General features: G+C 38.9%; 1 protein-coding gene across 1 annotated transcript in view; it reads right to left on the reverse strand.

Annotated features, from left to right (window-relative positions):
• Nucleotides 1–513: 513 nt before the first annotated feature.
• LOC139722897 (uncharacterized) overlaps nucleotides 514–21,370 on the reverse strand; it is a 109,363-nt gene continuing 88,506 nt past the window's right edge. The window contains exons 11-23 of the mRNA XM_071634177.1: nucleotides 20,983–21,252; nucleotides 20,309–20,406; nucleotides 14,614–14,893; nucleotides 10,188–10,301; nucleotides 9,477–9,607; nucleotides 9,084–9,230; nucleotides 8,376–8,790; nucleotides 7,525–7,721; nucleotides 6,128–6,292; nucleotides 5,575–5,684; nucleotides 4,715–4,977; nucleotides 3,125–3,194; nucleotides 514–1,078 (exon numbers count right to left, since the gene is read on the reverse strand). Coding sequence (XP_071490278.1) covers nucleotides 514–1,078; nucleotides 3,125–3,194; nucleotides 4,715–4,977; nucleotides 5,575–5,684; nucleotides 6,128–6,292; nucleotides 7,525–7,721; nucleotides 8,376–8,790; nucleotides 9,084–9,230; nucleotides 9,477–9,607; nucleotides 10,188–10,301; nucleotides 14,614–14,893; nucleotides 20,309–20,406; nucleotides 20,983–21,252 — 2,825 coding nt within the window. The remainder of the gene's footprint in view (nucleotides 1,079–3,124; nucleotides 3,195–4,714; nucleotides 4,978–5,574; nucleotides 5,685–6,127; nucleotides 6,293–7,524; nucleotides 7,722–8,375; nucleotides 8,791–9,083; nucleotides 9,231–9,476; nucleotides 9,608–10,187; nucleotides 10,302–14,613; nucleotides 14,894–20,308; nucleotides 20,407–20,982; nucleotides 21,253–21,370) is intronic.

Here is a 21,370-nt window from a genome sequence, read left to right on the forward strand (position 1 = left end):
TCAGTTATCACGACACGTGTCATTCTCAAAAGAAGATTGAAAACGGGGACATGTTGATGTGCTTTCTGCGATACAGGGCAGGGCTCGACATAAGCGGTGGACCACTGGCCCGCTGTCCCGGGGACCCTAAACAACTATGTCGGGCCACCAAATTTAAAAAAGCCTAATTGTGGTGGCTCGATGTGGCACGTCTAATTCAATATGGATTGTTTTATTTTTATTCATTTCGGGCAAGATATTTCTTTTCCGGCCACCAATATCTCATTTAAATTTCACAATTCCAGTAGCCCGAACGGGCCATCAGGGAAAAAAGATTGTGTCATGCCCTGTATTAACAATCAATTAAGGCTGCTGAGAGCATCGCTCGACAAAAACATTAGACGAGTAACTTTCTGTCGTATGTGATTTCCCGAATGTCTAGCTACGATGTGTCACACCATTAAAAACATCTCGCTATGGCCACTTGAGTTTAACACGCGCTCGCATCCCCTGAGACAGCATAGAAGAGAGCGATCACGCATTGACACTCGAGGCGTTGGTACTGAGGGTCCCGCCACTCGTCAGCTGGATACTCTCGGGATCCAAAGAACTCCCGTTGGTTGACTTCTCTGACGTCACACGCGTGCCGGAAGCTGTACCGGATCCCGTTCCCGATCCCGGTGTCGGCTTGGCCTTGACTTTCTCTCCGCGGAATTGTCCTGGCCTCTCCTCTCCGAACTGGCAGTGGAGCCAGCGCCGCCACTGGTCGCGGATCTCCTGCTGCCGAAGGCAGAACATGACGAAAACGAAGAAGCCCTGTAGCGAGTTAAAAATGAGGAAGAGAACGTTGAAGACAATTCGAGCGCCCCCTATAGCCAGGAAGCCGAAGATCCAGGTCAAACCCAGCAGTACCGAGATGGCCATGGCGTTTTGAACTCGTCGCCATGTCTCTCCTTGGTCGGCCTTGTGTGCTGCAACGGTCTTGCGACAAGTCAACCGCTGTATCACCAACGCGAAGATAACGAAATTAACGAGGAGCAGTACGGCCACTAAGAGAAGGACGCCGTAATACAGACCCGGGCCAGGACTGACGAAGCAACTGGAAAGAAATTAAAACAGCGTATGGAGATAATGCATGGACCCCTTGATTAATTACGCTCTACAAACACAAAAAACAAAAACAAAAATATATCAATGCATATGTTATTGTTGTTTGAAAAGAAAAAAGAGAAAGAGAGAAAAATTGGCGCCCTAAACATCAAATTATTTGCCCATAATCATAATAAAGCATATTAGGAGCACAATAATTGGTCTATCATAAAAAGAATAATTATTGCTAAAAATAAATGTTAACTTTTAATCTTTCATGATTATCATAAGATACTCGATCACAAATGACTATCTTTGTTGCATGACAGCGACTTTGCATACTTTGATAATTTTGTTTCGTACATTGAAACTAGGGATTTCGCGTTATCTCAACTGCTAATACAGCTATTATGTATTTCTGTATCAGCGTCGATAATTAGCAATTAAAGGACAAGTTCACCTTCGTAAACATAAGGATTGAGATAATGCAGCAATATTAGTAGAACACATCAGTGAAAGTTTGAGGAAAATTGGACAATCGATGCAAAAGTTATGAATTTTTAAAATTTTTGTGTTGGAACCGCTGGTTGAGGAGACTACTAATGCTCATGATGTCATATGAGTACAACAGTATAAAGAAAATGTAAAGAAAATTCAACATATTTTCACTTTTTTTCGCATAATAAAAGAGCACTTGACTTGCCTCTTTCTAAAGGCAATGGGAATAATATTACCCATAGCATATGTCAGTAACGAGTCAAGGGAATGTGTACTTTTTTCAAAAGATGAAATTTTGTGAAATTCTCTTTATATTTTCCTTATGCTGTTGTACGCATGCGACATCATACACTGCAATATTCTTCTCATCCAGCGGTAACTGCACAAAAACTTCAAAAATTCATAACTTTTGAACTGATTGTCCGATTTTCCTCAAACTTTCAATGATGTGTTCTACTAATATTGCTACATTCTCTCAATTCTTATGTAAATGAAGGTGAACTTGTCCTTTAAGAATGATATTATTTATGGCGAGATGAAGATCCTACTTAGGCATTCTAAATTGAAAAAGATATATATATATATACATGTATATTTATTCTCATTCGATATACTCATCCATATGCATGCAAGAATTACTGAATTTTTGTTTGCACCTCCTGCATTCCAAACGGATAAAGTTTATCAAATCCTTATGACAAGAGATGGCAAAATAATATAATACTGCAAAGAAATTACCGTATACGATGACAGCAGGGAGGTGTTATACAGAGATGGAGTGGCAACTCTTCGTAATTCATGCGAACACATGCTTGGGTTCAATGCGTTACAATGGGATGTCTAGTATTCCACTACGCTTTTAAGTCATGTGCGCGGCACCCCTCTAGTTGCAAGACGAAGTTCGGAGACGAAGAACGCATTTCACCTAATTACAAGCTTTATTTCACCGTAAAATTTTAAATGAAATACTCGAATTGATTTAGAATAGTTTAGGAAAGAATTCAATATCATAAACATGTATTTCTATTTTCTTCGTAATGCGCAAATCGAAATTAAATGAAAATTAGTCCTTCTTTAAAAAAAAAAACAAAAACTAGTATTTTTCTGTAATGCGCACATCTCCGCATGTCAGTTTTTTATCTTTCAATCTGCGATATTTTGATCTTTCAAAGAAAGTACTCCGCTATAGCGTGTTCTATCGTGTTTTTAAACTACTTGCGGTTAAAATTGTCAGTTGTACACTAAATTTTAAATCGCTGCTCAAAGTCAAGTCACACAAATTCATTGTTGCCATCACATTGAAAGAGAGAGCGAATTGCAGTAGGGGCAAGTATTCTAGATGTGAGAGCGCTAGTCCCGATTATTGATGCTCTCTTTTGTCAAAGCACATGGGTAACACCTGTAGTTGAACGCATAACTTCTCGGCGGTGCCGCGCATGACTTCAAAGGAGAGCGAGAGTTGTCTCTCCTTCTCTAGCACCTTCCTGATGACAGTGATTGATCACACAATACATATCGCTTTGAAAGACTTGAGTTTTGAAAGGGATTACAAACTTACTAAGTGTTGTCACCCAAGTACATGGAATGGTCCGAAGCTACAATTATGATGCACACGACAAGAGGCAAACCTATGTGGAATCAAGAACGTATGATACAGTTGATGATAAGGCGGTAGAAACTGACACGGCGAACATGCGTTTAGGACTCAATAGGTTCGTGCGAGCTTTCTTCAATGACACTGCATCTACTACCTCAACCACAACCACTACTACTTCTACTACTGCTTCTGCTAGTAATACTGCTACTACTACTACTACTACTTCTGATAATGATAATGATAAGGATACTAATGACAGCAACAAATAAAGATATCGGTAAAGATAGTATCAGTAATAGTAATGGTGTTTATAACAATGATAATAACAATAACAACGACAAAAGCAACAACAACATCAAAAATGATAATAATCATTTAACATGCAATTATTATCTCCCATTATAATTACGATTGTAATCAATAAAAACATCATACATGCTATCGTTACGAGAGTATTATACGATCTATTTTTATTAGTTATACTGTTATCATGCTGATCAGAATTATGTTGCCATTATCACTATCATTACTACTATTACTTCTACTAGTGGTAGTACTACTACTTTTACTGCAAGTAGGCCCCCTATTACTAGTAGTAATAGTGGTAGTAGTACTTTTGGAAGTACGTATAGTAGTAAAGGCAGTGGTAGTAGTATGTGACGTCATTCAGTTATTTTTCATTACATGGTCCTCTCACAAGGTCAATCATAACTGTATTGTTGTTAATATCGTTATATCAATCATAATCTATAATTGTATGACGGTTTACAGAAGAATATCCATGTTAATGATTATGGACGCTCAGTAAGGAATTTTTTTAAACAAAAACATATACATTATCTAATAATCTTATTCATAAAATCAATCATCTGCATTCTGCAAGTCCTCACCAAGGGATTTATCCGATTATATTAAAAAAGCGTTGGGCCATAAGTTCTTAGTTATTCCAAACTGCGAGCAGATCTTCTTCGAATATCAGTTTTTGAAGAGTTTATAGTAATGATGTTTTTTCCTGGAGAATATAATCCCAGAAAAGATGCATTTAAGAGAGGCATATGTATTGCACTATGCGTAATACTGGTTCACGACTATTCTCGAAATATCGCATGCAATCGGGAGAGGAGTCTCGACTATTGAAATAGTTAATATCATTCGATGAGTCAAACGTATCGTTTCGTATTTCAACACCAGACAAGTGCAGTAATGCCAACAGTTATGTTCTGCAAGAATTGACAGCAACTAGAGTATTGAGTGCGACATGATACTGAACTCTCATCATTGGGAAAATAAACTTCACACACTCTTAAGATGCGACAATAATGAATCTCTAATCAGAGAAACGAGAAAAACATTCCAAAGGAATGAAAGAAGAAATATCTTTGCTATAATTTATGTTACAATCACCCGCTTCTTAAAACAAATGAGTTCTGACTCCGCCCGCAGCATCACATAATTGTAAACCTTGACCGTTGATTTGTGCTAGTGTAAAATTAGCTTTAGATTGCAGGGATTATAATGGATACAGGTAAGGAGACGGACTGTGTAACTTACCCCACGCACAGAGACAGGCCTTCAGCATAAACTTCGACACGTGGGCGTTGAGAACCTTGACGAAGCGCAGATACATATTGGCGGCCTCGACCGCCATCCAGCACATGGAAGCTAGGAGGAAGTAGTGAATGAGCAGGCCAACGATCACGCAACCCGCCGTAGGGTATCGTCGGTCGATTCCGATGACGAAGACGAAGTAGAGACCGAGTAGAGCGAGACAGAGGTTGAGTAGAATCTGTTGAGGCTGTTTGGTGCGGAGTTTCCTGGCAGGTAAGATATAAGAATAGAGTGCAAGATGGCATTGAGATTGAAATTGCAAATCTGAAAGTGGTACCCCCCCCCCCCAAAAAAAAAAAAAAAAAAAAAAAATATATATATATATATATATATATATATACAAATATTGATAATAATAATGATAATAATAATAATAATAATAATAATAAATGAATAACTTTAAAATGGTGAAAATAATCGTGAAAACTTCTTCAAGGATTGTTGTAGTATACGAAATCTTTGTAGATACTTTTACGTCGAAAACCAGACGAAACGTGCTTAATTCCCTTCACTTTTGCAATAAGATTCTGGTAACGAACTGCAAATCCAGCCAAAAATAACTAGCATCGCCATAACCTGTTACATTGTGTTCCTTCATAGCGCTCACATGGGGTAAAGGATATTGTTTTGCCAGTATATTTACCTTCACTTTTGCAATAGTATATAATCATTAATTCTCGCATTCGTCTACCACAACGAACGATGGCAAAAAAAAAAAAATAACAACAAGAAGAGAATAAAGATGTATTGTGTATCTAAGACCGAAAAGGTCGATCACCACACCGAGGTCGCCGAATACCTACTTCATGCCCAGATATGTGACGACTGTGATGACGAGACATATGATAGAGATAACACAACCGATGATGCCGAGTACGTCGAGAACACGGTGCCCGATATCCCCAGAAATGTCCTATACGACCAAATAGATAGATAGATAGATAGATAGATAGATAGATAGATAGATATACAGATAGATAGATATACAGATAGATAGATAGATAGATAGATAGATAGATAGATAGATAGTTAAATAGATAGAAAGATATGTGCATAAATATCATTAAATCAAACGTGATCTCGTGCAACAAAATAATACATTCAGGTTGATTCAGCACTATATCAGCAAACGTGATCTCGTGCAACAAAATAATACATTCAGCACTATTATCAGCACCAAACACAGTAATAACAGAAGTCACTGACTATTAAAATGTGTCAGTCATGCCCTACTTTGGGTTGATTTGAGTCATTTAAGTGGCATATGTACTGACAAAACTCATCCTGATTGAAATTCAGATTCGTATAAGACGCGTAAGACCCCCCCCCCCCCCACAAAAAAAAAGACGTTCTCACCAGAAGCACAGCGAAACTTGTGAGATGATCACAGAGGCAACGAATGCGGTCAACGTCGGGTAGATCCTCTCTTCGACACCCTTCGGATGACCATCGTCCTCCCAAAATCGTCTCCTCCCAAAACACACATGTCCGACCGTCCACCTGTTCGCCTTGCAACGTGACCTGCGTTAAAGCGTTATATGAAAAGAGTAAAGAGATTTGGACCGGCAAGGCATCTTCAGATCTCTGCCATCGCAATGCATCGCACTTGACAGTGTAGTAGATAGTGATCACAGACTTGATCTATTTCTATTTCTTTCCTGACGATTTTTGCATATTCCATGCACCACAGCTCGGCATCCTTTCACCAGTGAGTATGATTGGTTGTTTCCGAAAAAAGGGCAAATGGTAAAAAATAAGAGATACATCACTAGCAGTAATACTCTACTTAGCGGAGCATCATGAGAAGTACATTGCATATACAAAAATAATGAATAAAGAACAATGGCTATGATATATATATATATATATATATATATATATATACAATTAGACAGAAGTATTGGAACAAGTTCACGCGGTTGACTGCAGGTTCATCCGTATTTATTGCTGCTCGGAGTTTCATGCCACCTCCATGAGGCGCAATCATCAGGCAATTCCTGATGATGAATTGCCTGATGATTGCGCCTCATGGAGGTGGTATGAAACTCCGAGTAGCAATAAATACGGATGAACCTGCAGTCAACCGCGTGAACTTGTTCCAATACTTCTGTCTAAAGCTCTTCCTTTGAGGATATCGAGCACTCTACATAGAAGGATAGAATCCCCAAGTGTGTAAATACAATTATATATTCATGTATGCTTTAAAAAAATCCAGTGCACAGATTTGTGTATATATTCCCAAACTTATTTGAGTTGCTGTCAAAGCAGAAAACGTAATTAAGCGGCTATGTAGTACACGATTTATAAATCAAATCTATAGAAAACTACAAATACCTCGTTGTCCTCGACTGGATATCGTAATCATTATATGCAAGGGGTGATTTAGGGACAATGAGCAGTAAATAAGAACTGAGAAAAATATTTTTCGACCTTGTACAATACTGACTGTCTGACGTGTAATGTTCCACCTAAAATTGTAAATATACATCAACAGTTACCCCGAGAGTCAAGTATCGGCTGGATGGGTAAATATGTCGGGATCCGTAACGGAGTTTGTTGTTTCTGTATCTGATTGTCATGACACCAGACTGTTTTATCGTCCAACGTCAACATTTTAATACAATAGGTACCGCACTACAAGACCATATTTCTTCAACTTGATCTGAAGTACACTCTATATTACGCTCATGCACCTTACTGTAAATATGTTTCAGTGAATGACTGTAATACCTTCCATGATTAATTGTACTCACATTACGTTCCAAGAATACGGTTTCCACTTCTTGGCCGGCTGGTAGCCCCTTGATTATGACACCCTCAACTGTAGTCGAAATTACACTCGTGCCAACAGCCAGGCGACGCCCCGGACCAATATCGTACTGTTGATCTTCGCTCTGAAACAACTTACTTTGCTTGAAAACGAAGAAACTGATGGGGACATTGTCTTTGTCTAGCAATAGAATGAGAAGATTTAGTTTGGTACATAGAATTACCGTTGGTACTCTGGAAATATAGATGTATCACTTTGTAAAGAAGGCCTGTTGACTCCTGGTATGAAGTCTATTCAATCGTGCTTCGATGTCTCATCATCGGGCTTTCTTTGTTGGACCAGAACGGCTCAATATTATGCACCCGTTTTAGGAAAGTGTGTTAAACAGACTAATGCATTTCGCAAAAAGTGAAGTGAGATCTTTAACTCGTGGAAGCTGTTACTATATAGCTTATATTCTGGAAGTCTATTCCTGTTCCTATAAAGTAGACGGATGTATTTGATTTCCAACGGCTCAAAAGAAAGCGAACAACAATATTATTCTCGTCTGACGACCTTTTCATGCAGCAATCTTAAACACAAGAATGCATCACAAATGAATAAGACACAAATAAATCCTCCAAAAAAAAAGGACCAAAGCGATCGATGCATTTCTTATGATACTGTTGCATATTCTTAAAGAAAAAATATTGCTTATCATCATCGATGCACAATTATCATTTCATAGCAACAACGGCAATAGATGAGTTTCTTCCGAAAACTTTCGATGCATATAACAATTAAGAAATTACGATAAAATCAATTGTAACTCCATTGAAGATGATAAGACAGTACAGGAGATATAAGGAGAAGACTTACCTGGCGGGAGGAAGTCCAATATGCCCTCTGGGAGGTAAATGGAAGCATCAATTTCAGGTCTCGGGATATCCTCCGTGTCGAAGTAAATCATAGTCCCGTTTTCTACCACTTTTTCGAAATACCGACTGTCTCCTCTGAAACCATCGTCCGAGAAAGCAGCAAACCCGAGACCCAGCACCAGCGACTCCTTGGGGAGTTGCAACGCCACCACCGTCAAGTTCTCACCAATTACAGTGAGATTGTTGCCAGGTCCCTCTGTCTGAAAGAGGGTAACCTGGTCCTCCAAGGCGTATAAGATCTGAGTTGGTGCTTCGAATTCAACCGAATCCACGAACTCAACGTTGTCAACAGTGAGCACATTGTCCACCACTCGTATTACGTTTGCGGTCACCTAAAATGTTGGCGGTGACGGGAGAAACAAAAAAGAAAAGAAAAGAATGTTGCGTATGAGATCATGTCGATAGCTTTTCATATTTTGTCATAGTTGGGATAAAACAAATAAAGGTTGATAAATTGCTAGGAGAATGCAATGATTAAATTATAAATAGCAGTTTTATTCCGAAAATACAGATATATGAATGATGCAAACTGGTTCACAAAATGTAACCAAGAGATGGAAATAAAATTGACAAACTGCAGGCCTAGATAATATACAGGATGAATCGTGGGTAGGCTTTCTTATACCTCTGAAGATGAGTTTCGAATGGCTACAATGTTGAAGAGAGCAGTTGCTATAGCAACAAGCCCATTGGCGTCTATCTCGTTGCCGCCTTCAGTTGCTTCTGCCAAATCGCTGGAATACGCTGTCACGTTCTCCGGAGTAACTGGAGCCTGTGAGAGAAGACAGATACATGTACTAGTAATAACTCCAGTCAATATTCGACATTACGTGATTCGTGATACTTCTGGCACGCGCTTCACACTTCACTCTATACATGCCACATGCCACATGCTACACATTGCACGCTGTCTACTACACGTCATGATCAAGCGTATGCTTTAATGTTTCACATTGACATTTCTACAGTAATTAGACTCGCCAAATGGAGAATCATAAGGCCACGATTTAAATCTCACCAGCGCTAAGTCTTGAAGAACTTCGTTCACGTCATCCTCGTCGGTGAAGCAGTCGGTGAACATTAGTTCTCCCCACACAGCTGGTGAGAGGAGATCGCCCATACACTGAAGTCTGGCGCGCGGCAAGTAAGCTTTAGACAGACGTAACAACCAAACAAAATCAAACCATAGTGGGTATTACCGTACATTCCAGGAGTAACATACTACTGAAGTGTATGCTTGGAATTCCGATGGGTACAGTAAACATAGTAAACCTAAAGCGTTGTACACAATGGCTGGACAATGTTTGACTAATGTCCTCTTTGATTGTCAAAATAATGGCAGTGCCATCGCCTGACGGCATGATGAAAGAGCTCTTGTCTCTTTTAAATTAATATCTATGTCAAAAAGCATAACATTACAGTCGAAGATATGTGAAAGTTATTTCAAAAATTAAGTTTTGTTGACTTCTCTCTTTTTTTCATATCGATGTACATACAGCACGTGATGTCACGAACTGCAATAGTACTCTCATCCAGCAATGGATGCACCCAAACTTCAAAAATTCGTATAAATTTCAAAGGGATAGTCCGATTTTCTTTAAACCTGATTGATGTGATCTACTGAAGATTGCCTATTGCTGCATCCACCCAATTCAAAGGTTTCATTCCCTTTAAGGATGAAAAGAATAACAGCCGTACTTTTAAAATGTAAAGTATTATTGTGGCTTACTATTCCTGCTGTAATCTTGACATGATTCCAGGCTGTCCGCAGTCTCGCCAATTGCTGTGGGTTCAAAGGTTAGGGTACCGAACGCCCCACTCACTTCAGAACGCGGGCAGGATGCTGTAGTAATTAATAACCGATGTAATTATAGTTACTTGGTGCAGGGTATTACTGATTCACTGAACTGCGTTATTGGTTTTAAAATCATTAAGTTGCAGAAGCCAACAAATCATAAGTGAATGCACAAAGGTGAATCAGCAACTTCTCACTACCACGCCCTACTATACTATACCAAATTGATCTCTACATGGGCGTCACCAGGAGAGGTGCGTTTGGTGCGGACGCACCCCCCTTCCGACCAAAAAAAAAAAAAAAAAAAAATCACCTCTTCAGTCTGCGAGCGGCCTCAAGCTGGACGCTAGATAATTATTCTTGTTTGTTTGTTTGTTTGTTTGTTTGTTTTTGCTTTTTTATTTTGCACCAGGGACAACAAAATCGTGGGAAAAAACAATTCTCATCCTGGGCTCTGTCAGCACTGATTTTATACATATCTACGAGTATTCTACAGTGTTTACTATTCCTCGTACATCCGTACATCCGTACATCCGTACGGTCCGGAGCACGCACACGTTTGCATGTAGTTGTGCTACTTACAAGTACATTATGTAGGGTCTATGTACAGCACGTTACTTCTGACAAATCCATATTGATAATGCGAGCCCAATGCGAGTCTTAGCCTCATTAAAAAAAAAATGGAGGGCAAGTATATCATTTTGCCAACCCCCCATAATTCCCGAGACGAGAAGATTTTCCTGCTTTTTTGCCACAAAAAAAAAGTTTACCCCCCATAACAACATAGGAAGAGCAAGCATATTATATTTTTGCCCCCACCACCATATTGATAATTAGTGAGATGAGAAGATTATCTTTTTCTTGCTTTTTGACGGAAAAAAGTTGCCTCGATAAAATGTTCGTGGGGCAAGCGCACCATATCTGCCCCACCCCACATAATTATAATTATAATTCCGGAGATGAAAATATTTTCTTCCTTTTTGTTAGAAATCTGTCCAATTATTTCACCCAAAGTGTGCACCAGATGGCAGGCTGCTGAATTTCAATTCTAAAAAAGCAAAGTCTCTCTCGTGTTGAGGGGGATACCTCTTCCCACACCTTCCCCCGTTCGGTCTATTTTCCATGGACTTAATTCACCTATAGAATGACAGATTTACAAATGTTTCATCGAAAGTGTGCACCAAATCTGTCACTTTACTTAATAACAACAAATGCAAAAGTTTCGTCGTGGGGGAGGGGATATCATCTCTGTTCAATTAACAATTAACCCTTTCCCAATGGTGTAGCCAAGGGGGGGGGGGGGGGCGGGGCGATGGGGCAGTCGCCCCCCCCCCCCCCCCCCCCCCAAGATTTTGACCGGGGACTTGAAAGGCGGAAAAAATATAATCGAAAATGGGAGACGAATCTTACCACCCTCCCATTGCCTTGTCCCTTCTATAGACTTTGTACACTGTGGGGAACGACAATTTCCGGATTTTCCACAAAAAGTGTGCTTTAGATCGCTTTATTTCAATTCTAAAAACTCAAAAGCTCCGTCGAGCGGGAGGGGGTATCCCCCCTCCCACATCCTTTTCTAAGCTCTACCTCACTATACTTTTTACATTACACAGAGTTGAAACACACTCGGAATAGGAGCCATTAAGAGCCAAAAAAAACCGCTTTGTTTAAATTATTATTTTTTGGAGGGGGCTGCAAAAAATTCAAGTACACTGTTGTATTGCACTAAAAGTTTGCACCAGATCGCTAAATTTCAGGTCTGAAAATACAAAATCATTTTCGTTTGGGAGGAGAAATGCCCCTTATGTACACCCTCGTGTGCATGCTTTTTTCTGTTTGATTGTTTAGCAGACAACGTTCATAATATTCAGTGTAAGAATTAATACAAGAAGGTTATTTAAATTACACCATTTTATAGGCAAATTGTTTAATACTGATTTACATCAAAATGTACTGCTACCTCAGTAGGATTGTTTCAAGTCGATAAAACACGCAAAAACCTGCATCAAATTGCACCATTTACAACATAAAAATGCAGAAAGTTCTCACCGTGGGAGGAAGACAACCCCCTCCCACAACTTAAACCCTCACTCTCTCCGCTTGCTCGGGCTCGGTTGCGTTCATGACATCAGTGTAAAAATTGATACAAGAAGTTTATTTAAATGATACCATTCTATAGGCAAATTGTTCAATAACAATTTACATCACAATGTACTGCTTCCTTAGTGGGACTGTTTCAAGTCGATATAACAAAGCAAAAACCTGCATCAAATTGCACCATTTACAACATCAAAATGCAAAAAGTTCCACTGTAGAAGGGGGACACCCCCTTCAACAACCCTCCACCTCGCTCCCTCCGCTTGCTCTTGCCTGGTCGCGTTCATGATTTTCGTGTTAATATTAAAACAGGAAGTTTACTTTGATGATACTATTTTATAGGCAAATTGTTCAATAATAATCTATATCAGAAATACACTACCTTAAACAAGTGGGACTGTTCCAAGTACATAAAACAAGCAAAAACATGCATCAAATTGCACTATTAACAATATCAATATGCACAAACTTTTCACCGGGGAAGGGGACACCCCTCCCACATTCTCCCCTTGCTCACTCCGCTCGCTCTCGCTTGCATGGTAACATTCATGATGTCCAGTGTAAATATTAAAACAGGAAGTTTACTTCGATAATACTATCTTATGGGCAAATTGTTCCATAATAATCGACATCAAAATATATTGCTACCTTAAACAAGTGGGACTGTTTCAAGTAAATAAAACAAGCAAAAACATGCATCAAATTGCACCATTTACAACATCAAAATGCAAAAAGTTATCACGGGGGAGGGGGACAACCCCCTCCCACCCCCACCCCCCACCCCCCCTAAAAAAAATCCTAGCTATGCCAGTGCCCTTTCCCTGCTTGGTTCCCCCCCCCCCACCCCCCCAAAAAAAACAACAACAACAAAAACAAAAACAAAAACAAAAACAAAAACAGAAAAACAAAAACAAAAAACTCAAAGTCGGGGGATTGAGAGCTTCCTGAATTCCAAATGTCAGTCTAAAAAAAAAAACTCGTTACATTTAGTGTCAAAACGCACCCCCCCCCCCCTTGAAAAAAAAAATCTGGTGACGCCCCTGTTCTATGACATGTCTAATTGACGACAAGTTTATATAGGAATAAAATATGTAACCTTTAAAAGGAGGAGGGATGTTCAGATTTTTGAAAATCCAAATATGTGACAGTGACTGAGTGTCCTGTACGCTCTACAGTCCATGCTTTACAGTGTGTTCATGCCAGGATATCCTGAATATAGTTAGCTCTAAACGTGATGACAGAAAAAGCAATTCCCTACTTATTTAAATCAGCTCAAATAAACTCAGTAGGCCTTAACAAGTAGGTACATGAAGGCATGTTCTAATAATGTGATTTTAACGGATGAGTCGTCCTATTTGACTCAATACTAATGATTTTTTGCCACATCTTCAAATTGACAATACGAAATTAATTTCTTTCAACAACTTTTTAATCTAACGTGTTTTTTTTTCTCAGTTAAGTCTCATAAATTCTAGTCACACACCACTTTAAAGTTGTCGTGGAAGAAACGCAGCTCTAAGTTGGCATCAACGTCACATACCAAATACTAGTGATATCAAGATTGCGGTGGGACGTCACATTATTTTGATCACTTTTTTATCGTTAGAATCAAGACCGTAAAGGATAGTCAGCTGATTTCGCGAAACCTTTATAATTGTTTGCTTTTTATAGAAAGGTTCGCCACTGAGGTGTAAGTTGCCCATTTAGGTGTTTGTCTGTTATCGATATTATATATATATATATATATATATATATATATATATATATGTAATTATATATACATATATTTATATATATAATTATATATATATATATATATATATATTTATATATATATATATTTATATATATATATATATATATATATATACGTATCCGCGTATTCGCAGTGCTAGAATAGAGAGAGAGAAAAAAAAGAGAGAAAGAGATTAATACTAGTAGTGTGCTGTGGCAAACACGTCGTTAAGCATAATTTTGAAAATCCCAAAGAGATCCCTGTCTATACTGTATAAAAGACGAGCGAATCATCAATCTGTGGAGTAATTTGTCTTGAGATAAATATAATTTTTGTGTGTTATATATATATATATATAGTTTGACGGAGAAACAACACTACTATACTTAAAATGCAGCGCCTATCACGTACAAAACGATATATATATATATATATATATATATATATATATATATATATTTATTTATATATATACATACAAGTATTAGGCAGTATAGATATATTTATATGCCTGCTCGGAGGAACACTTACATGCACTTCCCACGACGAGACTATTGTCGACGTAATTACCGCTTGCCCTGCTGCTCTGATCGCCTTCAAAACTTGCGTAGAAATCCTCAATAGCGGTTGTGAAAGAGTTCATGAGGGTGGTCTCGTTTTCCCAGCTGCTACTGTTAAAGGACGCCACGTAGTCGATAATCATGCTACCGGGTCTGGTGTTGACGATCCGGGGAAAATCATCTGGTTCATCGAGAAGACTGTCTGACAATCGACCGTTTCCAAAATCTCCTAACAAAACAGCAGATCTAATCTGCATACGAGAGAGAGAAAGAGAGAGGGGGGGGGGAAGGAGTAAAGGTGACGGAAGAAAATTCAGGAAAAATATTAATTTCTGCTCTACGCGAAGGTGCAGAGAGCGATAACCTACCCTAAGTTGCCTTCGTTTTTCATCACTTACTCCAAACAATTCTCTTTTTGCGCTATACTGACGAGCACACATTAACCCTGTTTACTCTCAGACTAGAAATTCGACAGTCGCATCTCAAGTATTCATCAAAACAAACACTTACATAAAACAACATTTTTGAAAAAAAATAGTTTACACATCAGTCTTTCCTTTCTTATCTGTAGTACGTGTAAGGTATATTTCCGTATTTCTTCTTCTTCTTCTCCTTTTTTCGGGGAGGGGGGGGGGGTGGTGGGTGGGGTATTGGGTATGGTTCTATATTCTTTTCAGGTCTTTGTTTTGGCCGGCATTAAAGTCAGACTGTGGCTGAAATCGTTTCTTTTATCTTTTATCTTTCATCCACTTACACATGAAAGATCGGATCGATGCTGCCAGACGTGTTTCCTGTCCCGATCTAATTGTTAAAAAACATTCTTAACTTTCTCTTTTTCATGGGATATCTGTTTATGAAATTAGTCATGGTTATCTTTATCTCGGACTAAATCTCTCCCGGGTCGTGAGATCATTGGAAACTGAATGAGTCCGTTTTATGAATATTCAAGAATTTTTTCTGAAGACCCCATGCCCGTTTTTAAATCACTGGACTCGCAGACTGTGGCTGAAATCGTTTCTTTTATCTTTTATCTTTCATCCACTTACACATGAAAGATCGGATCGATGCTGCCAGACGTGTTTCCTGTCCCGATCTAATTGTTAAAAAACATTCTTAACTTTCTCTTTTTCATGGGATATCTGTTTATGAAATTAGTCATGGTTATCTTTATCTCGGACTAAATCTCTCCCGGGTCGTGAGATCATTGGAAACTGAATGAGTCCGTTTTATGAATATTCAAGAATTTTTTCTGAAGACCCCATGCCCGTTTTTAAATCACTGGACTCGCAAGCACGTTGTAGGCCTACATTATATACCAGTGTGTACCGTCCTTGTCGTATAACTGACACATATCCGGGCTATTTTGCCTTATTATCGAATAATTTTTCATTTTTGCTGAATGACTATAGTATTGTGGCACCCCTTTGAGAATTTCAATAATATCAATGCTAGGTGTGAATGAATGCATATCCATTATGTAATTACTATTCTGAGACATTACACACATAAATATTATATTCAAAATTTACACCGTGATACCAACGAAACGCTTGTGAATCTTGATGTACCATTGGAAATGTCGTATTTCTCCAAAAAGTCCTGTAGCATGCCTTCTTGTGATCCAAGTCTTGTTTTCGGGTCATTCATTTACTAAACTCATCAATTTTGTAATTATGGCATCTCCGTTCATTGACGAAACTATTTCAGCAACAACAACAAAAAAATCTCTACAGTTGTCCTTCAACAGCTTCAACAGCAAAGGACATAACAGCATCTGAAACTTATCAATACAACTTTTCATGAAGCTGTAAAGTTTACAAAAATACCACTCGACTATCTCGACAAACAACAAGGGCGAATTCACGACCGGGACGTAGCCCAGCAAAGTCAGGCGTCAATAACCTGCATCGTTTAATTACGAGCAACGTTTGACGTTCACTTTGACACAATTCAAATTTTAAAAATTCCAGCGCCAACTTAAAAAAAAAAAATAGAACCGACGAAATCGTCTGCAGATCTTTAGATTTCTTGAGAGTTGTGGTGAGTGCACTGACGACACTGTATGTGAAATTTGCGATTACCCGTCTGAAAGTGTCACTGTTAACATATAGAGCCTTTGAATGTGTAATGCAGAGACTGAAATTAGTCAGTCATGTTGTGACTTCTTATAGCAATTGGAAATCTGAATCACAATGTTTGAAATCAGTGTAAATTATTGTAAACGAAAACTTTATTTGATATCATGGAAACATATAATTTTTTGTTTGTTCATTTTCCATCTGAGAAGATGGCTGGATAGCCCATATTCAGCTACGTTAAGCTGGTCTTCCATGGGGTCCAGTTGGATTTGAGGTGGGACCACTTCATCGGGCTAAACACCCTGCTCTTTACGATGAATGAATGAAGCGGGATCTTTTACGTGCATGAGTTGTTACTCTCTCATACACGGGACCTCCGTTTTATGTCCTATCCGAGGGACAATTGTACATGCAACTAATCTCACACCCAACAAGGGTAATAAAAGCCTCATCAACTACACAGTTGACATAATATTACTATTATGCACTTCCTGTATTTGCATCCGATGGTCTATATGAGCTAGACATGACAGATCATTTTATGATAAATTGTGCCTTCGGTGAAGGTAAACTTCAAAGTAAATAAGTTCAGCTTGTTCGTAGTTACAATACAGTTGACGAGGAACGATTACCGCGGAATATTCAAAATACTGCATGGATCCTGTTTACATAACAGCCGATCAAGGGACGATGTATAACATTGTTAAACACAATAATTATTCGATCACCATGCACAAATATGTAAAGTGCTGGTTAAACAAAAGGAACCTCTACGGATTGCAAGCAACATTTTGGTTCAGATAGTACCTCTACTTTTTCTCTCTGTATGACTGAATAACCTTCTATTTTAAAGCGCAGTGAAATGTCACCGTAATATTCAGACGAAACATGTTTATTTTCTTCTGCAAAGAAACCCGGTGATGTTGTTAAAAGTGTAAATAAAATCTTGTTTCTGTATCGCATGATTATCGGATAATAAGATGTATTATCCGATAAGATAATAAATTTTATGAATAAGAAGAAATGTATTATACTTGATTTTCTGGGTACATCATCATGTCTGAAGAAAACAGAAACAATCGTGAAGACTTATGTACTTATTGATAATAATGTCATTCAGAGAGTCAGTTATATGTGTGGGGTCATTCCACGAGACCGACATCAAAAATAGGCCCATGAGTCATACAGCCCATGAGTTATACGACTCAAGAGTAATACAGCCCATGAGTTCAACACTACGTACAAAAGGCTGACGAGACCGACACACGCTACACAACAAAAGCTCACGAGACCGATAGTACGCAAAGAAGGCTCACGAGACCGACAGGATAAACAGCACCATCTACATGTCAATTACAAGTATGTACCTGTACAGGGTGTTCCAAAAAGGGGAAAATTACATACTGGCGAGTGCAATTTCGTCACGTTGTCGAGCGAGAGATTGCAACTAATTGAACAGCACCATCTACATATCACCGACATTAAGTGTGTATTTCTACACGTGTGACTTTTATGGGGCAGTTCTGTCACGCTACGGGAAGCGCCATTGAAAGATCTTGAACCGTTCAGGGGGTGAGGGAGGGCAACACGACGGGGCACTACACTAGCAACTCTCCTTTTCCACCTCTTTATCTTCCTTCTGTCATCATCTGGACACCCTATACAAGTAATTGGTCTAAATGTGGCGCTGTTCATCCTGTCGGTCTCATGGACCTTCTTTGCGTATAGTGTCGGTCTCGTGAGCCTCTTTTGCCAAGTGTCGGTCTCGTGAGCCTCTTTTGCCTAGTGTCGGTCTCGTGAGCCTTTTGTGCGTATACATGTAGTAGTTTCGAACTCACGGGCTTATTTTACTCGATGTCGACCTCATGGGCTTAATTTACTAAGTGTAGAACTCGTGAGCTGTATAACTAGTGGGCTGTATGACTTATGAGCTATATGACTTGTGGGCTGTATGACTCGTGGGTGTCGGTCTCGTGACATGCACCCCATATGGGTGATTACCAGGGAGAACTGATAGATGAGAACCTACAACCTACAAGGGAAAGCTCATTATCCACATATTAAGAAACATAACTTTGTATTTGGCGGGATGCACGTATGATTTTATTTGTTAACAGTTATCTATCCATGTAAAGTTGAATACATGCCTATGTTAAAATTCCTTATTAATTCTGTGTTATGTTTTGCTGGGGAAAAATGAAAATAAATGCTTTGAATTGAATTGAATTGTTATTAGAATATACACATATATTTTTCCTGATTTGATTGATTAACGTACTCGTTATTCTATAAATAAATTTTACAGTCACACTTTCATCATTGTAGGGTAGTTTTGGGGAAATATAGACAAACATTATCATATAATTGCAGCATCTCAAAAATATTTCTTTGATAATCGTTTAGTGTTATGTTCTCCACAAAGGGCCAGTGCCATCCCCTATTATCTTGATCGTTAAAATGTTTGTAGGTCCTAACAATTAGCTCATTATCTCTTTCAAGCTGTCAGGCGGCTTACCCTACTTCCATCCCCCCCCCCCATGTATCAGTGGGCATTATTTCAAAGTCTAAAAAAGTTACACGTTCTAGATACACGATCTGAATATTCTCAATTGAAGTTGCCTATTTAAGTCCAAAACCAATTACTGCATACGAAGATATACATTCGTATAGCTTGCGTTAAATGTTACATTTTTTGATTATCTTTCTTGGAGGATTTAGCTTTATTTTCAGATTTATAGAGAGTTTAATAGAATGTATTTTTTGTTGTGTACTTGATATTTGTTTGTATTTGAGCTCTAAAATATTCCCTGTATCTTATTGTTATTCAGGTACGTGGACCTCTACCTGAGGTGTTCCAACCCATGATGAGGAAATAAATTCAGTTCAATTCAAGTCACTAGAGTATACAATCACACACACACACATTCGCAAATACGCAGTCAGGACTTAACTTTCATAGAAATACCTTAGACAACAGCAATGATCACTTATCTTAAAGGGGCATTCCAGATTTTCATAATGTCACATCATGTAGTACATAAATCGACAATTCCATGTATAGTTTTGTGGAATTTACTGTGGCCCGTTCTTGAGCAGAGAAACAATACTTTGAAAAACCTTAAACAAATTGCACTGAACAAGGATGATGACATAGGAGGTTCACATATTTCAGAAATGTAGCAGTGTAATTCCATCACAATACCGCTTGCTTGCGAGTTCACCTGTGTATAATCTATGCATGCCTTCTTCTTTTGTTCTGCTTCCTTGAGCCCCAACTCATGCATTCTTATGGTGATTCTGCCATGTCATCATCCTTGCTTATTGCAATTTGTTCTTAATTTTGAAAATATTCTTATTCTTCATCCCAAGTATCATAAATGCAGAAACTCGGTTCTCAGTATAACTAATTTATAGTTGTTCCAATGTACAAATTTGAAAATCATCCGGAGGTCTCCTTTAAACCAGTCCGCTATTATCAATATCTGTTGACATCTGACATTATCTCTGCACAGTTTGCACTTCGTTCTGTAGCCGATAATAAAGAAATTTCGGAAAATCCAACCCAAACGCAGCCGTTTAATTCCTTACCTCCTCAATATATCTGAAAGCAATCTCTGTCAGGGTTTCACTCCCAAACTCGATGTACTCCGTGTCATAGGTCATCGAAAATGCCAAAGTGGTCGCGTCTGTGGAAGTGGCAAAAGTTACGCATTCATCCAGCAGTGAAACCACACCAAAAGGCAGATGACAGAAGGCTTAAGAAAAATTACATTCATTTAAAAGAAATCGGTTCAAGATGTGACGCTAGGCGGTAGAAGAGAAACAATAAAGAGAAGTGTTAAGGAATTGAGGTTGAAAACAGTTGCTAAAAATTAAGGGGAGGGATAAGAAGAGTGAAATATTTCTAACGACGAGCGTAGACAAGGTGAACAAGATATAATTTCAGAACTAAACCTTGTGAATTGTTTCAAAAGAATTGGTCGTGTGCTTCACACTATAAAATGATACATTAGTACGTTTGTGTGTGTGTGTGTGTGTGTGGGGGGGGGGGCATGTGAGGGATAGAGAAGAGAAACGTATGCTTTCTATTTGAAGTAAGCAAAGTATTGATTGCCCTTGTGGGTGATATGGTATCTACATTGCCTCAATAGGTATGATGTCGTCTCACGGCTTTAGACGAGGTTCAGAAGTCTGATTCTGAAATGTGAGAGACAGATACTATTCAGAGAAGAATATATTAATCGGAGTCATCTTGTCCTTACCATTTAAGGCGATGAGAAGAGGTTCGGTCGAGACCGTTTCGTCCCTGAATTCTCCCCCTCCAAGTCCCTCGCAATGATAGTAACCCTGGTCTTGGGCCCCGAAAGTCTGAAAGTGTAGGACAGGCGAAGGGTTGTCAAACAGCGCCACGGTTCCCTGACTAGTGTGGCGCAGCCATTGTCTTTGCACCGCTCCCTCGATGGGACAAACGAAGGTGATGTTCTCTCTATACTGGATGGGCGCAACAACGATCTCACTGGTCACCTCTGGAGCTGTACACAGTGGGTGTAAAAGTAATAGGTTAGAACATGTAGCTCCACAGTTAGAAGGACAGAGCAAGAGATGGGTGGAGGGAGGGAAGGAATGCAATGGAATGAGAAAAACAGCAAG

Source organism: Diadema antillarum, unplaced genomic scaffold, assembly GCF_040938485.1.
Source record: "Diadema antillarum isolate AM-2024a unplaced genomic scaffold, OU_Dant_1.0 scf00000176, whole genome shotgun sequence".
Taxonomy (NCBI): domain Eukaryota; kingdom Metazoa; phylum Echinodermata; class Echinoidea; order Diadematoida; family Diadematidae; genus Diadema; species Diadema antillarum.